The sequence below is a fragment of the Delphinus delphis genome, chromosome 12 (assembly GCF_949987515.2).
Source record: "Delphinus delphis chromosome 12, mDelDel1.2, whole genome shotgun sequence".
In the NCBI taxonomy this organism is placed as follows: Eukaryota; Metazoa; Chordata; class Mammalia; order Artiodactyla; family Delphinidae; genus Delphinus; species Delphinus delphis.
Genome location: NC_082694.2, coordinates 55358142 through 55380445, shown reverse-complemented (window position 1 = coordinate 55380445; position 22304 = coordinate 55358142). Strand labels below are relative to the sequence as shown.

Sequence of the window (22304 nt, the reverse complement as noted above, 5' to 3'; positions counted from 1 at the left end):
GAAAATGAAGTCCTAGTGCATATGGTGGAGGTTGGGGCTGTGAGTGTACGAAACAGAGAAAACTCTATGCTCTGGCTCCAAAGAAAATTAACTGAAAACAGACGACAACCAATATCTGATCCCAGTTATTTGGAAACAAGGGGGTGGGGGGAATACGACACCATTTTCTGTTATCTTCCTCTGAACTGGACAAATTTAGGGGGAAAATCATTGGTTATGAATATCACTGATTTAGCATTTCGGAGGAGAATTGCACTCACATATGATAAACCATATTTACGGACTTAAAATAACCAGCTGAAAAAACAAACACGCGAAAAGCATTAACAAACGCTGCAACAGACATTCCTTTCCCGATAAATGAGATTTTTTTCTTTTTTCAATAAATGGAGCAGCTCTTTTTTACGCTTTGAACCACACGCTGGAAAAAGTAAGTGGGCTCCGATTTAGGGGGTCTAGATAAAAAAGAATGAAGACCTTCATTTGAGTACAGCACCGAAAGTCCCCGGCTCTGAGCCTCAGTTCATATTGACCATGAAAAGGGCCCAAACCTCCTTGGTGCACTAAGAACTCAGGGCAAGCAGTAGAAACAGTAGGGACAGATCTGGGTTTGAATGCTGGCTTTGCCACTTAGTATCTCTGTGACCTGAATCAGATTCCTGAACGTGTACAACTGACACCCTAATCACCTCACCTCATGGTGAATCACTGTGAGCATTGATGTGGTACATTCCCTGCCCTGCTCCCCCGCCTCCGACCTACGATGAGGGAAGGGCACAAGTTCTGGTTAGTATATTTCCATCTGGCTTGATCCCTCAATCCATCCTTCTCACTCCCTGTAAATTAACAGTTTTACCATTTCCCTAAAGTTTATTCACGCTCTGTCCTGAACTGCCCATATCCTAGGGATACGCATGATTTGCATGAAAAGGAAATCAGATACTTTTACGTTAAAACTGTCTTGTTTCAAGGTCTCCCCATTGTTGACCTGCCTCACTTCTGTCCCACTGACTTGCTTCACCTACAGTATCTGCTTGCTCCCTGACATAACTACTAGTTTATGTGTATACCTCACATTTGGCCTAATTTCATACCTACGCCTGGCTATTTTAAAAAATTAGTTTTAAAAAACAGGTAACACATGCACATGGTATAAAAATAATTCAAACAGTACAAAAGGGTATGCAGTAAAAATAAAGTTCCTTTTCCATGCCCCCACCATCTACCCACATGTTCTATTCCCCTGAGGCAACCGCTATTACTACTTTCTACAGTATACCCTGCCAGACACATTCTATTCATTTACAAGCATCTATCTATAGCTACCCACTTGTTTATTTTTATATAAGTAGTGGTTTACTACATACTAAGTTCTGAGTATTACTTTTTTTCCTGCTAATATATTTTAGATATATCATTCTATTAAAAACAGAGATTGTTTAACTTATTTTTTTTTTTTTTTTTTGTGGTACACGGGCCTGTCACTGTTGTGGCCTCTCCCGTTGCGGAGCACAGGCTCCGGACACGCAGGCTCAGCGGCCATGGCTCACGGGCCCAGCCACTCTGCAGCATGTGGGATCTTCCCGGACCGGGGCACGAACCCGTGTCTCCTGCATCGGCAGGCGGACTCTCATCCACTGCGCCACCAGGGAAGCCCTTGCCTTATTTGTTAAATGGTTGTGAACTGCTCCATTTCATGGATGTACCTGTCCCCTACTGAAATAATTCAGATTGTTAAAGATACTTTGCTGAAAACAACGCTGCAATAAAGATATATGTAACTGAGTTTTATGCATATGAATGAGTACTCAAAAGAGAAATCCCTAAAAGCTGAATTGCTGGATCAAGATATTTGCACATTTAAAATTTTGCTTGATTTTGATAAGATGCTCACCAAAGAGACTGTACCTATTTATACTTTCACCAACAGTAAGAATCCCACCCACCAACAACCTGACCAACACAGTAATTAAACTTTTAGACCTTTGCCAAGCTAAGTGAAAAATAGTATCTCATTGTTTTAAGTCACAATTATTTTATTATAAGTGAGGTTAACCATCCCTTCATATGCTACTCATATGAATTTCCTTTTCTGTGAACTGTAATCAAATCTCCTGTCCATTATGTTATTGGTCTTTTCCTTATTGATTTGTAGGACCTCTTTGTATATTAAGGAAATCTGCCCTTTGTCACATGTGTTGCAAATATGTTTTTGCAGTTTATCATCTGTCTTTTAACTTTATTTATATTTTTTTGCAATTCAAAAATGTTTAGTTTTATGCAGTCAAATATATTAATATTTTTATCTATGCCTTCTGGATTTTATGTCATGCTAACACTCTAACCCTTCTCCAAGATAAATATAGATATACATTTTTAAATTTTCCCATATTTTCTTCTAGTACTTTACAGTTCCTTTTTTTGTTCTTGTTAACATTTTGATCTATTTGGAATTCCCCCTTCCCAAATGTTACCCCTATCTTTTGTCTCTATCCAATTTTCCCCAGGTCAGTCCATAACTTGACCTGTGAAGTTGAAAAGCCCACAGTCTATGAAAACTTCTTTAATGATATTTCCAGTTCTGGCATTTCCACTGTTTAACAGGTGGGATATCCTCCCCTCCCCGCAGATAAATGGTCACTCAAGAAAGAAAGCAAGAAAACCTAATGCCAGGGGTTAATGAATTATCAGACATGAAGCACAGGGCTGAATAATAAATGGTCTGCAGATAGCAGGTGGAAGGCCTCCTGAGCATCCAGCTTTGAGCTAGGTGCTGGGAAGAGATGCACATGAAATGATTTCTGACCTCGGAGAGTTTTGTCTCATTATGGAGACAGAAACAAAGACAAACTTCAGGACAGGATGTAAGGAGTTAAGGGAAAGAACATATTAGGGTGGACTGGAGACATGGAAATGGGTTTATGAAGATGTAATTCCAACTGGACTGTGAACGATGGGAAGAATTTAGATAGACAAAGTTGACAAGGAAGGGGATTTTGAGAGGGGGCAATAGATGTAGGAAGAAATGAGTTTGGCTTGTCCAGGGACCTGGAGAGACCAGTCTGGGAAGACAGAGAATGTATTGAGAAGGTGGAAACAAGAGTGAGGCAAGCCAGGCTTTCAGGAGTTGGGATACTCCGTGCTAACTGGTGCTCCTTGGTGTGCTCCTTGCTCCATTTGGCCTCATAGAGTCATAGCTTCTCACCCTAGATGTTTTTCTGCTGGTGAAGCCATATGGAACCATCAAGGGAAGTTTTTGGGAAACTGGTTTGACTTTCAAGTCTGGAGGAACTCAGGGGCCTCCCCTCCTACCCCTGACCCTACAGGGTTTCAAGCCTACTTTCCATGAGATTTTTAGCTAGGTTAATATATATTTTTTAAATTTCTAAATGAATAGGGAGGAAAGGCTGGCAATCTTTAAAGCCCCTGCCAGGCTGAAGTGTTCTGCATCTTCTCTCTTTTTTTTTTTTTTTTTTTGGTGGTACGCGGGCCGCTCACTGTTGTGGCCTCTCCCGTTGCGGAGCACAGGCTCCGGACGCGCAGGCTCAGCGGCCATGGCTCACGGGCCCAGCCGCTTCGCGGCATGTGGGATCTTCCCGGACCGGGGCACGAACCTGTGTCCCCTGCACCGGCAGGCGGACTCTCAACCACTGCGCCACCAGGGAAGCCCTGCATCTTCTCTTGACCTGGCACAGGCTGCCGAGCTTGCAGGCCTCCTGGGACACCGCAGGGACCACTCTGACTGCTCCCATAACTGTGAGGCTCTAGGCCAAGTCTAACGTAGTCTAACGAGATCATGGGAGGCTCCCTCAAAGGCTGCTGCTCTTGATTCCAGGAAACAGAGAGGATCTGGGGCTACAAAGGAGTCCATCCATGGCTTCTCCTTTGAGACTGACTCGGAGAGAAATTCTGGCCTGGAGTCCACTGTTCGAGGCTCCACCCTCGAGGACAGCCACAGCCTCAGCCTCAGAACATCGCCGTCTGGAATCAGAGTTGGGCTTCACTCTGAACTGGCTTCTAAGTCAGGAAAATAATTTTTTTTTCTCTTTCTTTTTCTCTCCCTATTACTTGATGTTTGTTCTGACTTGGAAATGGTACGCTGTGAGTTCAGGGTGAGCCAGAGGTTTGTTCTCGGTCTGTCAAGCCACTTTGATGATGGGAATAAAATCCTGGGAAAGAGCAAGCCAGCTGGACAGGAAACCAAGCCACAGGGTTTTGGTGGGTTTGGGGATTTTTTTCTTCCCCCAAATGGAAAAATCCTGGCATGGGGCATGGTATAATAAAGATTTAGAGTGTTCGAAAAAAGTCAGGAGTGGTCAGGGTCTAACAGATGGGCTGAAAAACAGCATAATAGTGGTTTTAGAAGGAGTAGCAGGAATCAGGTACTACGAGGACTAAGTTTACATATATAAAATGAAATGAAGGGCTTGTTAAAATTCTTTCTTCCACTCTTTTTATCATTTGTCCCTTGACAAACACCCACCTGAGAACCTGATCTCTGAACTTCATTAAACCTCCTGCCCTCTCTCCTGGAAGTTGGGAGAGGCAGAAGGCAGGGCCGAGACAGGAAGGCTTCCCAGACTCATCCACAATGGTCCTAGTGTCTAGAGGACAGCAGGAGCTCTTGGGAAGTCTGTGATAAATTATTCACTTCTCCTGTCCCTTCCGGAATTCCAGTGGCTGCAGAGCTTTTTAACTGCAGCCCATTCATTCAGAAAACATTTACTAAGAGGAAACTGAGAGCCAGGAATAGTGCCAGGGTATGGAAATATGAAGATGAAATGCTTCAGTGACACAGTCACTGCCCTCAAGGAACTTAGAGTCCTGAATAGTGTTTTTCAAACTGTAGGTTATGATCCATTTTGTTAGTTATGAAATAAACTAGTAGGCGGTGACCAGCATAAGAGAAAGAAAGGAAGGAAGAAGAAGAGGGGGATGGAGGAGGAAGGAGAGAGCTAGCTAGGGAAGGGAAGGAGGGAGAGATGAAGAAAATATAATCCCAGTATATTAAAGTAGTCAGGGTAAGCATCATTCCCTTAAATTGTTTGTTATACACAGGATTTCTATAAAATCCTTGCCCAGAAAGATTTTTTTTTTTTTTTTTTTTTTTTTTCCTGATACACAGGCCTCTCACTGTTGTGGCCTCTCCCGTTGCGGAGCACAGGCTCCAGATGCACAGGCTTAGTGGCCATAGCTCATGGGCCCAGCCGCTCTGCTGCATGTGGGATCTTCCCAGACCGGGGCATGAACCCGTGTCCCCTGCATTGGCAGGCGGACTCTCAACCACTGCGCCACCAGGGAAGCCCCAGAAAGAATTTTTAATAAATTATCTTTGATATGATATAATTTATAAAATGTAATAATTTTAAGTAAAGATATTGATTGATTTAGTCTAACTCCTTTCTTTTTCTTTTCCAGGTTATAAGTCACCCTCTATTATACTGAATGGTATCAGTGGGGTATGCTTGATATCCAAAATGATGGTGGATATGTCGAATGCTAACATTCCCAAAATTGAATACTCGAATAAATCTTGAGTAAATTCTCTCTCTGTTGCATTTTTTTTTTTGCAGACTTTTCATATGTTACATAGACAGTAAAATATCAAACTATACAAGATTTCATAGGTGTGTGTATGTGTGTATATATGTGTATATATACACACATATATACACACACACACAGAGTACAAAGTCATCTGTAAAATGTATTTCTTGTTGTGAGTGGCTGTCAGAAAACCTTGAAAGCCACTAGTTTAGTGACAGAAACACACAACCAATCATATGGTATGATGGGTGTCCAAAGGAAGGGTTGACAGAGTGAAAATTAAGGATGGGGAAGGGGGAAATGCCTAGGTGAGCCCAGAAGTGCCTTGGCAAAGCTGGAGGATGAGGGGGAGTCTGGGAGACAGACCGTGGACAGAATGACCCCAGCAGAGGAAGCACCATGTCCAAAGATGACAGCATGTGACATGTTTGAAGAATAACAAGAAGTGCAAAGAGGATGTGGAAGAGAAGGGACAGCAGGAAACGACAGCGGATGGGTGACATGCCCCAAATGGGAGTGCTGAGGAGTGACCTTTAAGAGCTCCAAAAGCTCCAAAGGGTTGAAGCGCTAGTGGCACCCCATCGATCCAAGTCATGCTGGAAGGCTGGGATCCCTGCTCATTAGCATGAAGCCTTGGTGGGTTCCCTGGAAGAAACAGTTCACTTTGGACATACAAAACTCTTCCAGAAGAATTCACTGCCATACTCAGTGGGCTGAAAACAGCTGTTCTGGCTTTAGGCCACTAGTGTTTGTTAAGGTCTCTAAGTCCGGAGACCATATCTGGACTTCAACAGAGTCAGGGTCTAAGGTCACTCCAGTCTCCAGGGAATTACTCCCGCAGAATCCTGATTAGACTCATGGCTTAACTTTATGAATCTAGAAACCTTTACTAAGCACCATGGGGGACATCCTACTTGGAACAGAAATGGAGGGAGGGGATAAGGTTCTGGCCTTGAAGAGCTTATGGCTGCGCGCGTGTGCGCGTGTGCGTGTGTGTGTGTGTTTGGGGGGGGTATGTGGAGAAAAACAAAACACACAAAAAACAGTTTTAGAGAATGTCATGGAGGAGGGGTCTGGAGACATGGAAGGATTTGGCTAGTGAATGGAAAGAAGGAATTCCAGGCAGGAGAGTTCACTGGAGCAAAGATACAAAGGTGGGAACATGCTTGCCACATGCCGGGAAGAATGAAGACCAGAAAATGAAATAGGTGCAGCTGGCCAGCTTGATGGCTTAGAATGACTCTGGGTCGTGAGTCCTGGCAGGGCCCCATCACAGTCCATTGTGGGCTCTTCCTCTAATCTGGGCTCCTACGTGGGCTCACTCCTACACAGGTCACTTCTGGTCTCTACCACAATGAGTACAAAGCACGAGCAGCCTCTCACTGTGGAGCCAGCAGTGGAGTTAATGAAGCAATATCCCGGGGACCACCACCGGGCCTGAAATAGGCTGCAAAGAAGAAAACCCAAAAAAAGAGAGGGAAAGTAGGTGAGAAGGCAGGTGAGAAGCCGGGCCGGGGGTTGGGGGAGAAGAGAAGGTAAAGAGAGCGGAAAAGTAGTAGAAGAGGGAGGAGGGAAATAGTCTATAACGTGTTCCCACGCCCTGCCATGGCCCCCCACTGGACACATGTCTAGCCACGCCGTGTCCTGTATTTAAAACTCACTTCAAAGCCTGTCCTCTAGGAAACCTTCCCTGACTAACCATTAGAGAACAGCCTCTGAGGACAGTCTGAATGGCTGACCTGACGGGCTATTTTTTTGACCTTCCTCTGGTCTCCCAGAGATCCCGCTGGCCATCTTTGTAGTCCTCGGCAGTTTGAGACTCTGCGACAGGGCAGCCGTCTGCAGACCAGACGCCGTCTCTCCCTACATTTGGTTTTAAAAGGAAGAGCTGCTGTGGTTAGGAGGCAGGAGGTACTTCTCTGAGGCAGGCTACATTAAGTCATATAAATGTGGAAGTGTAAATTAAATAAAAAGAACCCCTCTCTCCCTTCTGACTTCCATTTTCACCACAGCTCCCAGCCAAGCAAACATCATACGGCATTCCTGGAGAAACAATAAGGGATTTGTTTAAACCAAGATGCCAAACGGTCATGAATTGCAGAATATATACTTTTAAACAAGTTATTTTCCCCCGCTGTAACATCCAGAATTCAGATCTGCATGAGGGGCCAGCTGGCAGCAGCACGCAGGCCCCGACTGGCTACCCGGGACTGCTCGTTTACCTTGCCCTCCCCTGGGGGAGGGGAGGCGGGTGACGGCAGAGCTGCTTTTTTATGGTTATGTTCCAACTTCCATCCAGCCATTCTTGGTCTGGAGTTTTGCAAGTGTTTATACTCACACCCACATGTATAAGCTGCCCCAGAGCCCTCCTACTTGGATTTTCCTTTTAAAGTGAAGCCATCTTCGTGCCCTGCTCTGGTGGTTGACCAATTCGTAAGGAATTCTTACCAAGTCGTCATGCACAGAGCAAGAGACCATGAGCTGTGAGTCTGTCCAGAAAGGGACCAAATGTCCAGCCATGTGCTACAGAGCACATGGGGCCGCCCCTGGAAAGGCTGATTTTGTCCCTGGGGGACGGAATCTGAAAACAGGGGGCCATAATCACTTTACCAAGGTTCTGGGTCGGCACTCCGCAAAGGCAGGCCCAGGCAGTCTGCACAAGGCCCTGGGGCACTTCTTAGGTCAAGGTCGAAGCCACAGCCGCCTCTGCTTCCCTGGGAGTGCCGCTGCTCAAGAGGAACCCCACAAGCTCAATGCCAAGGCTTTGCCTTTCCCTCCATGAAAGCTCACCTGCCTTTTCAGAGGACTCCCAGGGAGCCTCCCACACCCCCAGAGGCCCTCATATTTTTCCATCTTTCTATTAGGCATCTTTTTCTCATTAATGTACTAACACTCAAGTTATGTGTACAGAATGAGGAAAAAGGGACCTTGTGTGGGGCTTGGGATTTGTTCAAAGCCTGAAGAAACCGTTTTAGAGGGTGTATGTTTTTTATTCCTTTTATGAGAGATGCATGTTTCCCCCCTTCTGTGACTTGTTTAAAAGTAAAGTTTAATATGCTGCCAGAGGAATTGCTGGTTAATAACTTAATAAGCAATGTGCTAGGAATTATGGGAGAAAAGTATTATCCAAGAAAACTTTTATTGTACAGTTTGGGGCTTGGAGGATATATAGCTTCAGTTATTATATAAAATGCTAACAGAAGTCCCCTTTCTTTTCAACCTTACTTTCTTCCTAGAATTATTAAAATAGGATATATTAAGTGAGGTGAATGAACACTTCTAGAAGCTGCGTGAGAAGTCTGCATGTAGATCACAGGTGAGAATTTCTAACAGTCCAGTCAGAACTCTGCTAATGTGAACCTGGCAAAGCACACACTTGGAAATTAGCCTTGGCAATAATAATAATATCAACGGCATTTTATTAAAAGTTTTATCTTCGGGCTTCCCTGGTGGCGCAGTGGTTGAGAGTCCGCCTGCCGATGCAGGGGACACGGGTTCGTGCCCCGGTCCAGGAGGATCCCACATGCCGCAGAGTGGCTGGGCCCGTGAGCCATGGCCGCTGAGCCTGCGTGTCCGGAGCCTGTGCTCCGCAACGGGAGAGGCCACAACAGTGAGAGGCCCGCGTACCGCAAAAAAAGAAAAAAAAAAAAAGTTTTATCTTCAAAAAATATTTTATCTTTAAAAGATTCTTAAGAGAGAAGAAAAGTAGGCATTATTATTCTCATTTTTATAAATCAACAAGGTAGCTCATATAGCTCAAGTGACCTATCCAAGATCGGGGCAAAAACCAAGAATAGAACCAAGGTTTTCTAGACAAATTGTATCCGTGTGTCCCAAACACAATCAGATGAAAAGTGAGACCCTGTGCCAAACAATTAGGGTATTTCGGTTTGCAGCCACGCACTCTGGTGCTGTGTCCTGGTCACCAGTGTGGTGAAGAGCAAGGCTCTGAGCACAGCTGCTTCAACATGGCTGATGATGCAGACAAAGACTTAGCTACCTGACAATAAATATTCCCTATATTTGCTTAGCTCTTTTGTACCTGCATACCCATTACTCACCATGTCCTTCCCCACCCTCACCTATTGCACATTTTGGAGCTTCCAACTTTACAGACAAAAACTGAAGCCCAAAGAAGTTCGAGGCCACACATCACTGGTTAGTAGTTGAGCAGGTGCCAGAACCCAGACCTACTACCCGCGAGTGCACCCTGCCTCCCTCAACCTCAGGGAGGTGCGTTCACAGCTAGAGGCTTTTCCACTCACCCAGTGCCTCTCCAAGTGACCCTCCCTGTGGTCACCCAGGAACACAGGGCCTTTGGGCTGGTGAGGGTCCCTTCCGGCTCAAGGGGGAATAAGCTCCCGAACGTGCGTGGGAAGCTATTTCCAGAGGCCTGCAGGACAGTCCAGTCGCTGAGGAAACCTGGGCATCACTGGCAGCTGAGGGGAAGGACGACAATGAGGCTTCGGAGGGTCTCTCTCAAGTCCGCTCCCTTGGCCCATTCACGTGAGACCTGCCCACGTGCCCCACAAGCCTTCCTAGGGTCAGCCCGAAGCTGGCCACAAAGGACAAATGCACCAAGGCTAAGTCAGCTCAGTATGAGGACAGAGAAGCAGGAAGTCAAGTGAGGCCTCAACAAGTGCTCCTGCCAGGTCTGTGTGCTGCCTGAAAGCCTGCCCCCAAGTTACTGACTTGAGTTAAAGGCATTGCCTCCAGAAGATCACTACTGAAAAACAGTTGTACTACCCAGAAAAATTAACTTATTTACACATTAGCACTTGGTAACATGTGAGCATGATTTGTTGGTCATACCAAGTGGCAGTCAGCCAGCTGAGAGTGGATTTCTGAGGAAAGGGGAATCTAGAATAGCAAAGTTTTGATGGCAATAAGGTCTAGTGCATGGTGCCCTATCCAAGGAGGGCAGCTCAAGGGCCTGGGGTTGTGGTATTTTCTGTGAGGATGATCAGGCTGCAGCAGAGGAAGCGAGAGAATCAAGAGGCAGGAAACAAATTTGCTATTTCTTGAATACATCCCTAATTTGGGCTATCTTCGGAGCCAGACACATCTGTCAAGTAGGAAGAAGTCACTTGCCCCCTTGTGTCTATTTTCCTGTCTACAGATAGTGGTTTGGATTAGATCTCTGTTTTGAAATAGGGAGTCAGGGTGCTCTCTGGAGTCCCTTTTGGGGCTCCCAATGGCTGAGAAGCTATGTGGGTGGGCCTCCAGGCCCCCATCTCAACTTGCAACGTATTTGCCATCTCTATTATCTTGAACATCTTGAACTTCCACTTAAGCTTCTGTTTGAAGAAAGGATTCCACTGGATTAGATGATCTCTAAATTCCCTTTCCTGCTATAAACGCTGTGGTTCTACGGTCTTCTTAGCAACGCTGAACAGACAATAGCCATGAAGTCTAAAATGCACACAAGCAGCACCTCTATTCCCAACTCTAGCTGCCCAGGCAGGCCACAGGGGCCTCCAAGTGCCAGACGGAGCTGGTGGACTGCTACTAGGGAGCTTTTGTTAGCCTCCCCGAGGGGCTGGAGATTTTGTCCATCACTGAGAGAGGCTGGAGAGATTTAACACACCCCTCAGTGTATCTCATGAGCATGGAGACAGCAGCCTATTTACCAGTGTAAGCCTGAGCTTACTGACTTCCTCTTAACTCTTGGATCAGATCCAAATTCCTCTGGCTGACATTTAAGGCCTGCCACAACTGGTCTCTTATCAAATCTTGCACTGCTCTCCAAACACACCACGTCTTCTCCAGCTCTAATCCCCCACTGGCCCACATGCAAATGCCTTCTCCAACAGTGTGCCACTGTACATACTGTCCACCATCTTGATATGCTCTTTTCTCACCACTTTTGGCGTTTCCAAATCACACCCATGCTCTAAGACCCTGCTCAAATACCTAACTCCCCTAGAAAGCCTTCCCTGGCTATCCCAGTCCACATTCTTTTTTGAATTCGTATACTTATTATATGTACTACAGAGTTAGAATTCTACATGAATGTCATTGTTGGTTGTTTCACATGGATAAGCTCTTTTCAACTAGACTGGATCATAGCTAAACTTTGACAATAATACAGACTTAATTATATATGCCTAGGTGGTCCCCATGATGCTGAGCACTGTACTAAGATTCCTTCCTTTGTACTTGGGCAATGAGACCTTCACAACTTACTTAGCAACATAGGCTCTATACCACTATAACTTCACTTATTCTCCAATCTATGAAAATTAACCTTATCCAACAATTAAATCTCACCTAGTCTTTAAAGACTTCTCCCTTCTCCAACACATCCTTGACATTCCAACCCCTACTAGCTGGCTCCTGTGATACAGTCTGACCTCATTCCAGCACTTACTAAATTCTTACTTCTTTACAGTTACTTAAATCCACACCTGTCTTATTCACTTGGTTTTTGAAATAGGGACAATATCACTCATCTCTATGTTCCCCACTGTGCCTATGACACTGCTTTGTACTGTCTGTGAATCTGAATTGGCTTGGATTCATTGGGAATGGCTCAGTGAAGGTAACCAAGGTGTTGATTTACCCAAAAGATGAAGCATGTCACATGCTAAGAAAAAAAAAAAATAACCCACTATATTAGAGTTTTACATAATACTGTGAAAATGTGTTGAGGCCATTTAAAGCCTGCATCCCTTGCAAGCCGGGCAATGACAACACTGCCCAAATCTTCCAACAACAATACCCCAGGAAGCCAACAGCTACAAGTGGAGCAAGACAGATATTTCTGAGCCCTTTATCAAACTAATTACTACCTCTAGGTTAGGTCTGCAGATTTCTATATTTAAAAGTAGAAAGTTGGGGGTTGAATTCTTGATGTGCAGTTGCATAAACAAACTATCTTTATTTCTCACCGCAATAGGAAGAAGCTTTGATCTTGGGCAACTTATTCAAAGGCACAGTTTAATATACTGATCATTTCTGACTGCTTTTACCTGACTAGTTTCCATAAGCTTGGTCTGTCAACAAGAAGTATATCCTATATTCTCAAGCTTCACTTCTTAAACAGCTTATTCTTTTAAGACGTAACATATTTTTAAACGGAATATCCAATGAAGAAAATGTTTTGCACCTTGTCCATTGCTTTGGGTTGAAATGTGCTAACTTAATGTCTCTCTCTGTTTTTAAAAATACAAACAGGATCTCATCCCGAGATATCATGACCTTGAACATTCCTGAGAAGTCTGAAAGGGAAGTGAACAAATGTCAACAAGTTTGGGTCTAAAATACACCAACTTCATTTCTCTCATCATTCAAATATGTGTGAGGCTCAAAGAGACTTTGAATAGGCTGAGCTGGGGGATTAAAGAGGGGTCCTGATGAGAATCTCCCTCCCCAATAAAATCTGGGGGTTGAAAGAAAAGCAATTAAAAAGGGGGCAGGGGAGTACTGGGGAAACTTTTACTTTGAAAAAAAGAAAAAGAGCGTAGAAGAAACAAACCCAAAGCAAACCCAACCCCCAGCAATGCCTGGAAACTTGCTATGTAAGTAACCATCCCTGTTAAGGCTTGCTTCCCTTAAAGTTTTGGCAGGGACCACAAATGATAGCCTTAAAATGCCACATGATCATCTGAATATTTTAACAACCCACCCCGACTGGATTCATTTCAGCAGCATGGGAATGAAACGCAACCTGCAGCTGTGGCAAAGGGCTGGGGCCCCTCGGAGCAGTTGTGAAAGAAGGACCTCTTGCCTGGGGAGAGGACTGGTCTAGAAGGCACGAGGGATTTGGGAAGGGCTAAGGGACAGTGGGAAAATGGAATCAGACCTAAGTCCCAGGATTCCTGCCTGGGAAGTGGAGTCTCTCGTGTGAATAAATCTGGCGGTTAGAAAATAACTGCTGTCTTCAGCTGTAAAGCAAAACAGAACCCTAAACCAGGACTTCTGCAGCTAGCCACAGAACCTGCTGTGGCAGAACTGGGATTGCCACACAAAAGCCAGCCCTAGCTTTGTCTCTATAAGCATATTTTCCTTATGTATTTAAATCCCAGGCTTCCAGGTTCACACCACCTCAGCTTAGTGGGGGGACCAGTAAGAAGTAGAGAAAATGGGGAGAGCACATGAGAGTATGGCTAATGGGATGGACAGGGAAGGCAGTACTAGGGAGATGCAGAAGCACACGGAGGAGTGACAAGGGGGCGCCAGGAGCACTGATGGGGAAGCGGGATAGGAAGTGCATGGATCATACAGCTAACACTTTCTGCAAATAAGAATTAACTTGGGGTAACAAATCATTAGATCCAGCACAAAGAGGAGGTCTTCAACAAACATAAGCTCCCTCCATCATCTCTTCCCTCCATCAGCACTGTTTTATTCAAAAATTTATTTCCCAAGGTTGATTTCCTAGTAACCTTGGGACCTGTTCTTGTATTCTTGAGAGGCTGTTTTTCTCACCAGAATATCAGACTGTTATTTTTCAAAATGATAAATATTCACTGCATGCCAACAAAGCCTGGGTCCTACCCCAGGCACTGAGTCCACTGGGATGGCTGCCCGGACAAGGGAGTGTGGACTTCCCGTAGAGAGCACTGGGGCCATGCGGTCCCCCTCAGTGCAGGTCATCCCAGGTGGATGGAGGAAGGATTCTGGGCTGACCCCTTCAGGAGCCTCACCCTCTCCCACGGCTCCAAGCTCCAGACACAAGCCCTGAGAATGAGGGTGTGAAGATGGGAGTATTTCAACGGGCGGGGTGGAGCTGGGTGCTCACAGGGGCTGGCTCTCTGACCCTTGGCCCTCAAATACTGTCTCAGAACCAGCAGCATCAGAATCACCTTAAAGCCTGTCAGAAAAGCAGGATCTCAGCCTCCACCCCAGACCTACTGAAGGGAAGTCTTCACTTTAAGGGGCCCCCAGGTGATTCATGAGCAGATCTGAGAAGCACTGTTCTAGAAAATGCTTCAGTTATCACCATTCAAAGCCCTGACGTAAAAACACTGGATAGATGGAAGCAATGGGGTCCAGCGGAAAGAACCCAATGAGGAGCAGGGAGTTAAGCTCTCCACAAACGTTAGCTGTTGTCAGGTAGTTGTTACACCCTGGTCAGCTGTGTGAAAATGGGCAAATCCCCCAACCTCTCTGGGCTGAACTTTCCCATATGCATGGGGATGGGAGTGGACTACAACAAACTTTATGATTCTTTCCAGTTCTAAAGTTCTAGATCTATGATTCTATTTGACGAGACTCTGTTTTGTCGCCCTCTCTACACTAAAGTAGGGGTTTTAATAAGCAGTTGCTGTATTTAATATAGCCTGGCATACAGCAGGGCTTAATAAATATTTGTTGAATGAATGGGAAATAAACTTGAGTGGCCAGTAATGGAACAATGGTAAGGTAAACTTAATGCCTGATTATTCAGGTGACAAAAATATGCTACCTTTAACAAGTGATGTTTTCAAAGATATTTTTCTTATTACAAAACCAGGCAAAAAGCAATTTACTTTTGGCAACGCGTAGACAGTAAAAGTAGAAAGCAAAGCAAAAAAGAAAAAATTATTATAAGAAGTCAGGACGATAACCTTAGAGGAATGATAGCGTACAAAGAGTTTTTTTAATGTTTGTTATTAAAAAATTTTTAAATTGTGATAAAATATGCATAATATAAAATTTACCATCTTAACCATTTTAAGTGTGCAGTTTAGGAGTGTTAAGCACATTCACATGGGTGTACCACCAATTTCCAGAACTCTTTTCATACTGTAAAACTAAAACTCTATTAGTTGAACACTAACTATTTCCCTTTCCCCAGCCCCTGGTAACCACCATTCTACTTTCTGAGTCTTTGAATCTGACTACCCCAGGAACCTCACATAAGTGCAATCATGTAGCATCTGTCTTTCCGTCATTGGCTTATTTCACTTTGCATAATGTGCTCAAGGTCCATCCATGTGGTACTGTGTGTTAGAATTTCCCTCATTTTTAAGGCTTAATAATATTCTATTGTCCATATATACCACATTTGCGTATCCATTCATCCATCAATGGACACTTGGGTTACTTCTGCTTCTTGGCTATTGTGAATAATGCAACTAGAACATGTACAAATATCTCTTCAAGATTCTGCTTTCAATTAATTTGGGTCTATACCCAGAAGTGGAATTGCTAGATCATATGGTAATTCTATTTTTAATTTTTTTGAGGAAACACCATACTATTTTCCATAGCAGCTACACCATAAAGAGTTTTCAATAAGAGCAAATGCTTTCACGATACTGTTAAATGGAAAAAGTAAGCTACAGCTTACACATATACAGCATAATCTCAACTACATTAAAAAAGCATAGGAAGAAAGATGAAGTAAATAACATGAAACTGTTAACCAATAACAGTGGGTTCCACTAGATGTTGGTAAGAGTAGACTTATATTCTCTTCTTTTCCCTAATTTTCTATGATGAGCACAAACTACACTGACAGTCAAGAAAAAAATGTGAAAAAAATTCAGTAGGACTCATTTTTCTTCTTGGTCATCACATCATCCATTGCATGGAATCTGACAGTCCATTAAGTTTACCACATTTACTAAAAGGACACACACATACACACATACACACACACACACACACACACACACACACACACAGAGGTTTTTCTTTTTATAACCAAAGGAGACGCTAGATAACTGAATTGATTTCTGAAAAATTTTAAGCCCAAAATAACAGTAATTCCAACTCTCAATCAAAGTAAATAAATCTTTTCTCCTCTTTCTCTTACTTGACAGGGCTTTTTAAAAGTCCTTCCTATTCAGGTGGGACCTGTGATCCAGCTGGGACAGAAGAGCTGGAATCTGTAGCAAGGGCAGCAGCCAGGGCCTCGAGCGGGGCTGCACTGACCTCCTCTCCCACAGTCAGCCTCGCCAGGCCACCAGCTGACCCCTAGTTTCACTCAGTTTCTGGCCTGGGTCAGCTTAGTTCTCCTTCAGTAGTTGGTAAACTGCCTTTGCACCAGGAGAGAGACAGTAAACTGGATTGAGGAGAGAGGGATGGAGGAAAAAGGGGAAGGAAGGGACTTGAAGGATTAACCAGCTGATTTCCATAAAGGCTTTGACATCTTGGAATGAAAAGCGGCCTGTAAGAGCAGAAGCCCAGTCCCCTACTCGGGCCATGTTGCCAGCTGGCCATTCATCACCAAAAATTCCCCAACAAATCCATGGCTATTGCTTAATCACCTCATATAAATCCCTATTAATCTTGCGAAGTCAAAACACAAATATATAACAAAAGTCTTTATTTTATATGCCCTCAATTTCGGGGTTAAAAATTTAAAAACGGAACTGGTCATCCAATGGCTCCAATGTACTTTTTTTTTAAACCCCTTTTTGGGGAATAAATAAATTACATTCTCACTAATGTTTTTGTACACACTGGACTGAATAAACTCAAGCTAATGATCAACATAAATTGAAGAAGGAAAAAGGTGTTAGTGCTAAAATTTAAACCGACTTTTTTTTTTTTTGGCAATAACACTGACATTTCAAGCTATACTAAAAAGATACAGAAAATCCTTAGTAGGCACAAAAGAACATTTATTCCTCTTTCTTTTGTAAATTTCTATGGACATAAAGGAACGTCTTCAGCAGCCAAATTTGGAATGCTCTGCATTGTAATGGTTTTCAGGGGAAAAGAATGTGAGAATGTAAGTCAGGGGTTGGCTTTGAGAAGGGCCCACTAGGACCCATAAGTGGCTCATCTGAGCATGGGGCTCCCGGTGCAGACAAACATCTTCTGGGACAACACTCTCTGAGGACCTCAAGGGCAGGGCAGGCGTGCAACAGGCTGAGGCTTCATCACGTATATCTGATTCTATACCTTCCTATTCAGGAAACTCAAAGTTATCCTGCCAGTGACGTGGATAATCCAGAAAAACTGACACGTGGCTTTGGGATACATTGTGTTCTGGCCACGTGTTTTCCTTTCAAACTCTATTCCAGGCTCTGAACACATCCTGCTTAATATGGTAAAAGTGAACTGGGGAGCAAGAGGAAGCCTGGTGTTAACAGACCACCCACGGAGTGTAAAGTTCACACTTGGATAATAAAGAGTTGACTGTACTGGAAACATAAAAGTGGCTTTCCTGGACTCTGGGCAAAGAAGGTGGAAACCCAGTGAATTTCAGTGATTCATGCCTTTGTTTTCTAGGGCTGGAAAATCATGGAGGAAAATCAGAGAATGGGGGGGGAAGGGTGGATGCAGACAATAATGAAAAGACTGATTAGAAAACTGCAATTTTCTAAGTGCAATTAGAAGGCCAGGGGGACTTCTCCAGCTGAAGACGGGGCTGATGGCAGCTTTGTCATCCATCACAGGGAACTGCACAACATGAAGGCCCATTCAGATCGCTGGCCTATTACTCTATCTCCTCCTTCCCAGCCAACAAGCAGGAATTGACTCAGGAAGCCAACAGATGATGAATTTCTATCAGGGGTAGCAAACTAAGGGGGCAGAAATTCCTTCCTTATAGAACTTTAAGAACAGGAGATTCAGATTCTGTCTTGGGGCAGTCCTGGCTGGAAGCAGGGGTTTCAATAGGATCGTTTCCCTGACTTCCTGATCCCCAGAAATAATAGCTACGAGGACCAGGCCTACTAATTGGTAAACAGATGAGAGTACAAATATGATCACAATTCTTTGTTCTCTCAAAAAAGCCATCTTGGGAAGTTCTCTAAAAGCCACACAGAAGCCAAATGATACTAGGCTCAGGGGAGCAGTTTATGAACAGTCAATGAACTCCTGTTCTCTAAATAAAAGAGAGAAAACAAAAATCGTACTAAAAATGAGAGGCTAACCATTAACCATCACTTTACTGGCATTTCAGATACTAGAGAATTTCCCCATCACTATCTCTGGCCAAAGATACAGGTGTTTAGACAAACATGGAGACTCACATCTCTACCCACTGAGGAATTCTTCACTGGGTTGCTTTCCTTTCACCAAGCGGCCTCCACATATCTCCTCAGCCCCATTCTCTGCTACATATACCTTATACTTTAGGTTTCAGAAGAGCTAACTTCTTTCTAGTTCTCCACACTCACCATGTCATTTCATATTGCTATGTTTTTGCCTATGACATTCCCTGAGCCTGGAACACCCTGCCCTACCCTGGCCACTTGGCAAAATTCCCAACTCTTGAAGGCATCCACCCTCCAAATGCCGGGCTACTCCTGTACCTACTACATACATTTGTTATCATACTCACCATATTCGATGAAAATTATTTATTTACACATCTTCTCACCACCTGGATGGGAGCTCCTTGAAGCCAGGACTAATTCTTTCTATACCTTTGCATCCCTACATCTCCTAACACAGCGGCCATCGTGTAGTCTATGCTCGCTCACAAGACTTTGTTGAATTACACTGATTTGTGGGTCTCACATTAACCATTGCTTGTCTTGCCATATAAGATGGGAGACCAACAAAAGTGAACAAAAGCACATTTTTTGAAAAATAAAAAAGAGGCTGTTATGTTAGACAACCAACATACTAATTATTAATCAAAGGCAATATACCACAGCATGGAATGTGGTAGCCTATGGGCCTCTGCTGGACCCCCCTTCTCCCAGAATCACAGAGGATGTAGCAGTGGGTGGGAGGCCCTTGCAGTAACACAGATTTTGAACAGAGTGTTACAGAGAGGACTCCTTGTGTATTCGAGAGAAATTGAGAAATTCTTTTTGCTCCATCTTTCACATGGTAAATGTTCTAAGTTTCAGAAAAAACTAACGATGGCAAGGATGAATAAAAGAAAAAAAAACGTATCCACTCTCCTTTGCCTTGCTTATTCAATCTTCTCTACTACCTACCCAAAAAGGCAATTTGCATGTCGTTTTCTTATTCACCTGCTCTGGGCCCCTCTGCAGCTGCTCAAGTCTAACATCAATCTCTCATCTCTGAGCTGCAATGGTACCTGATAGTTTGTACCACATGATTTAGTCAATTACTGCCTTTCATTGTTAGGATATCTAACACAGGGCTGGGCACATAGCAGGTATTCATAAAAACAAGCTGATTGGTGGACAGATAAAAAGCCATATTACATGACCCCAGCCACACAGCAGTTTTAGAAAAATTGTCAAGAAAATATTTTTCTTTCTTTACCACAACCCAAAGTTCAAAAAAGATAAATACTCCTGGGCTTCCCTGGTGGCTCAGTGGTTGAGAGTCCGCCTGCTGATGCAGGGGACACGGGTTTGTGCCCCGGTCCAGGAAGATCCCACATGCCGCGGAGCGGCTGGGCCCGTGAGCCATGGCCGCTGAGCCTGTGCATCCGGAGCCTGTGCTCCGCAACGGGAGAGGCCGCAACAGTGAGAGGCCCGTGTACCGCAAAAAAAAAAAAAAAAAAAGAGATAAATACTCCAATAAGTTTAGAAAACTCATGCCAGTGACTTTTAAAACTCCCACAACGAGGGGCTTCCCTGGTGGCACAGTGGTTGAGAGTCCGCCTGCCGATGCAGGGGACATGGGCTCGTGCCCCGGTCCGGGAGGATCCCACATGCCACGGAGCTGCTGGACCTGTGAGCCATGGCCGCTGAGCCTGTGTGTCCGGAGCCTGCGCTCCACAACGGGAGAGGCCACAACAGTGAGAGGCCCACATACCGCAAAAAAAAAAAAACAAAAAACAAAAAACTCCCACAACTAGAAACAGCATTTCTCCAATGTATTCCTAACCCCTGATAACTCCATGCTCACGTGGGGCTTTAACATACCTCTTGGCCAGCCAGATTTTGGCTTTAGTACAAACAGCGACGTCAGCCAGCTCCTGCTGAAAGTATGTATTCATTCTGTATTTGGAGTCTGAGAAGGCTTGTAACAAATGAAAAACCTAAACCAAAAAAAAGAGAAAAAGCAATATCCTGCTGTGAAAATATATTTTTCCTAAATGTCCAGTTCCTCCCTTTTAGGTTTCCTTAAAACATTCCCCTCAAAGAAAACAGACACCTGCAAAATGTGGCTCTGGTCTCTTTGCAGAAAAATCATGTTGGTCTTGGAGGACACAGCAGGTGGCGAAAAACCAACGTCTTTCATCTGTACCTGTGCTCTGGGTTCCTCGCACAAGTCCAAAAAATGAAGATTACTCTGTGACCAGTCATTAGATGCCAAGAGCTTATTAGTTACAAACAACCTATAAATTGATTTTAGCAAAGAAATGCAAACATCTTTCTCTATCTTAGCAGTCTCATATGGAAAAAAAAAAGTACTTTTTAAAGTCAAAATCTTACTACACAGGAAAAATCAAATGTCTGTGAGTCTAATCTGGTTTGGGGTTTATCACAACATGCTTGGCTAAAGAAGCAGGCCGCAATGATGCTTGCCTTCGCAAACAGTGGACAGTGATGTCTGTAAACTATTTAGGTTTTTTAGATCTTCCCTGAGATGTCAGGAGCCGAGGGAGCACTGCAGACACACCCCACTTTCTTATTCTTGCATGACATTATATATCAGAATTAAGCAGAGAAAGACAAATCCTGTTGTATCTCTCCAGCAGCCTATATTTAGAATGAAGGCCACAATTCCAGCAAGCACGTGCCATAGGCCGTGTGTGTGTGTGTGTGTGTGTGTGTGTGTGTGCGCGCGTGCGCGCGCATTGGCACGTGCACGTAAGTGTATCTTGGGTTCACTCAGTGATGACATCAACAAGGCCTTTGTGAGAAGTACAAACCTGCAGCAGAGAACAAAAGTGGACAAGGGCGTAAATGGGATCCACTGACCTTAGCCAGTGTCAAGGGAAAAGACATGTCAGAGAAATCCTTCAGTGCCCTTATCAAGGGGAGGAGGAGGGTGGAGCAAAGCAAGCACAGATAAACACATCAAGAACTTGGAAAGTCTATTTTAATCATCAGTTTGTTTTCTTTCCCTATTGTATCCTTTACCAGAGCGGCACATGATTCTACCTAAGTAACAAGATTCAACTTTTTCTTCTCTCTTTCCTGTCAGTGAGGGACTTGAGAGTTAAATACAGAAGGAAGCAATGAGGAAAACCAAGAGGCCAAGATAAGAGATCCAGAGTCATCAGACTCTAAATGGGTATGAGCTGGCAGGTTTTCCCGGGTCAGAGATCTGCTATATGCTGAGCACCTGTGGTTTAGAGAGTCAAAGGAAATTTTGATTACTTATTTTATGTAACTGCTATTAAAAATTTTTTTCTTCCTAAATGGAAGTAATTGTACAGGAGAAGGCACACAAGTCCCCATGTGGAGACTGCAAATGCTTTCTCTAATAATTGATCTGTTATTTCAGAAGCAACCGATCAACCATCACTACTTCACCGCACTCCCCACAGGGACTCACACCGCCCGTCGTGAAGTCTGGAGCAATGAGTCTGGCCGGGGCTTCTGTTCTTATGCGATGACTGCCAGAGTGAAAAGACTACCTCCCTCTGCCCGAATCCCCAGCATCCTGAAAGAGCTGGCAAAGCCACTGGGCCTAGCTTTACTTCTCTCCACAGCTGCACAAAACCAACCACCAGGGCTTTTCATGGTGTCACAGGATTATAATTAATCAGCAGACACCAGCAAAATACATGACTTTGGAATTTACTTGTAAAGAAAGCCGTGAGATTTTCAAACGCCTCTCATTTAGAAGCAATCACTTCAAAAATAACTCCTGATGGATGTTTAAACTTAGTCCTATATTTGCTCACCTTACTTGGCAAAAACAAGGCTGTTTTTGAAACGCTTGGTAGCTCTGGTTTATGAAAATCGGCCTACAAGTCCATCAATTCTGTCACC

At 44.1% G+C, this 22304-nt stretch overlaps 1 protein-coding gene across 4 annotated transcripts in view; it reads right to left on the bottom strand.

Moving 5' to 3' along the window:
- Positions 1 to 22304, bottom strand: part of THADA (THADA armadillo repeat containing) — a 314824-nt gene that overhangs the window by 78841 nt on the left and 213679 nt on the right. For all 4 annotated transcript variants that reach the window (XM_060026719.1, XM_060026718.1, XM_060026720.1 and 1 more), the window contains one exon: positions 20283 to 20398. In XM_060026719.1, coding sequence (XP_059882702.1) covers positions 20283 to 20398 — 116 coding nt within the window. The remainder of the gene's footprint in view (positions 1 to 20282; positions 20399 to 22304) is intronic.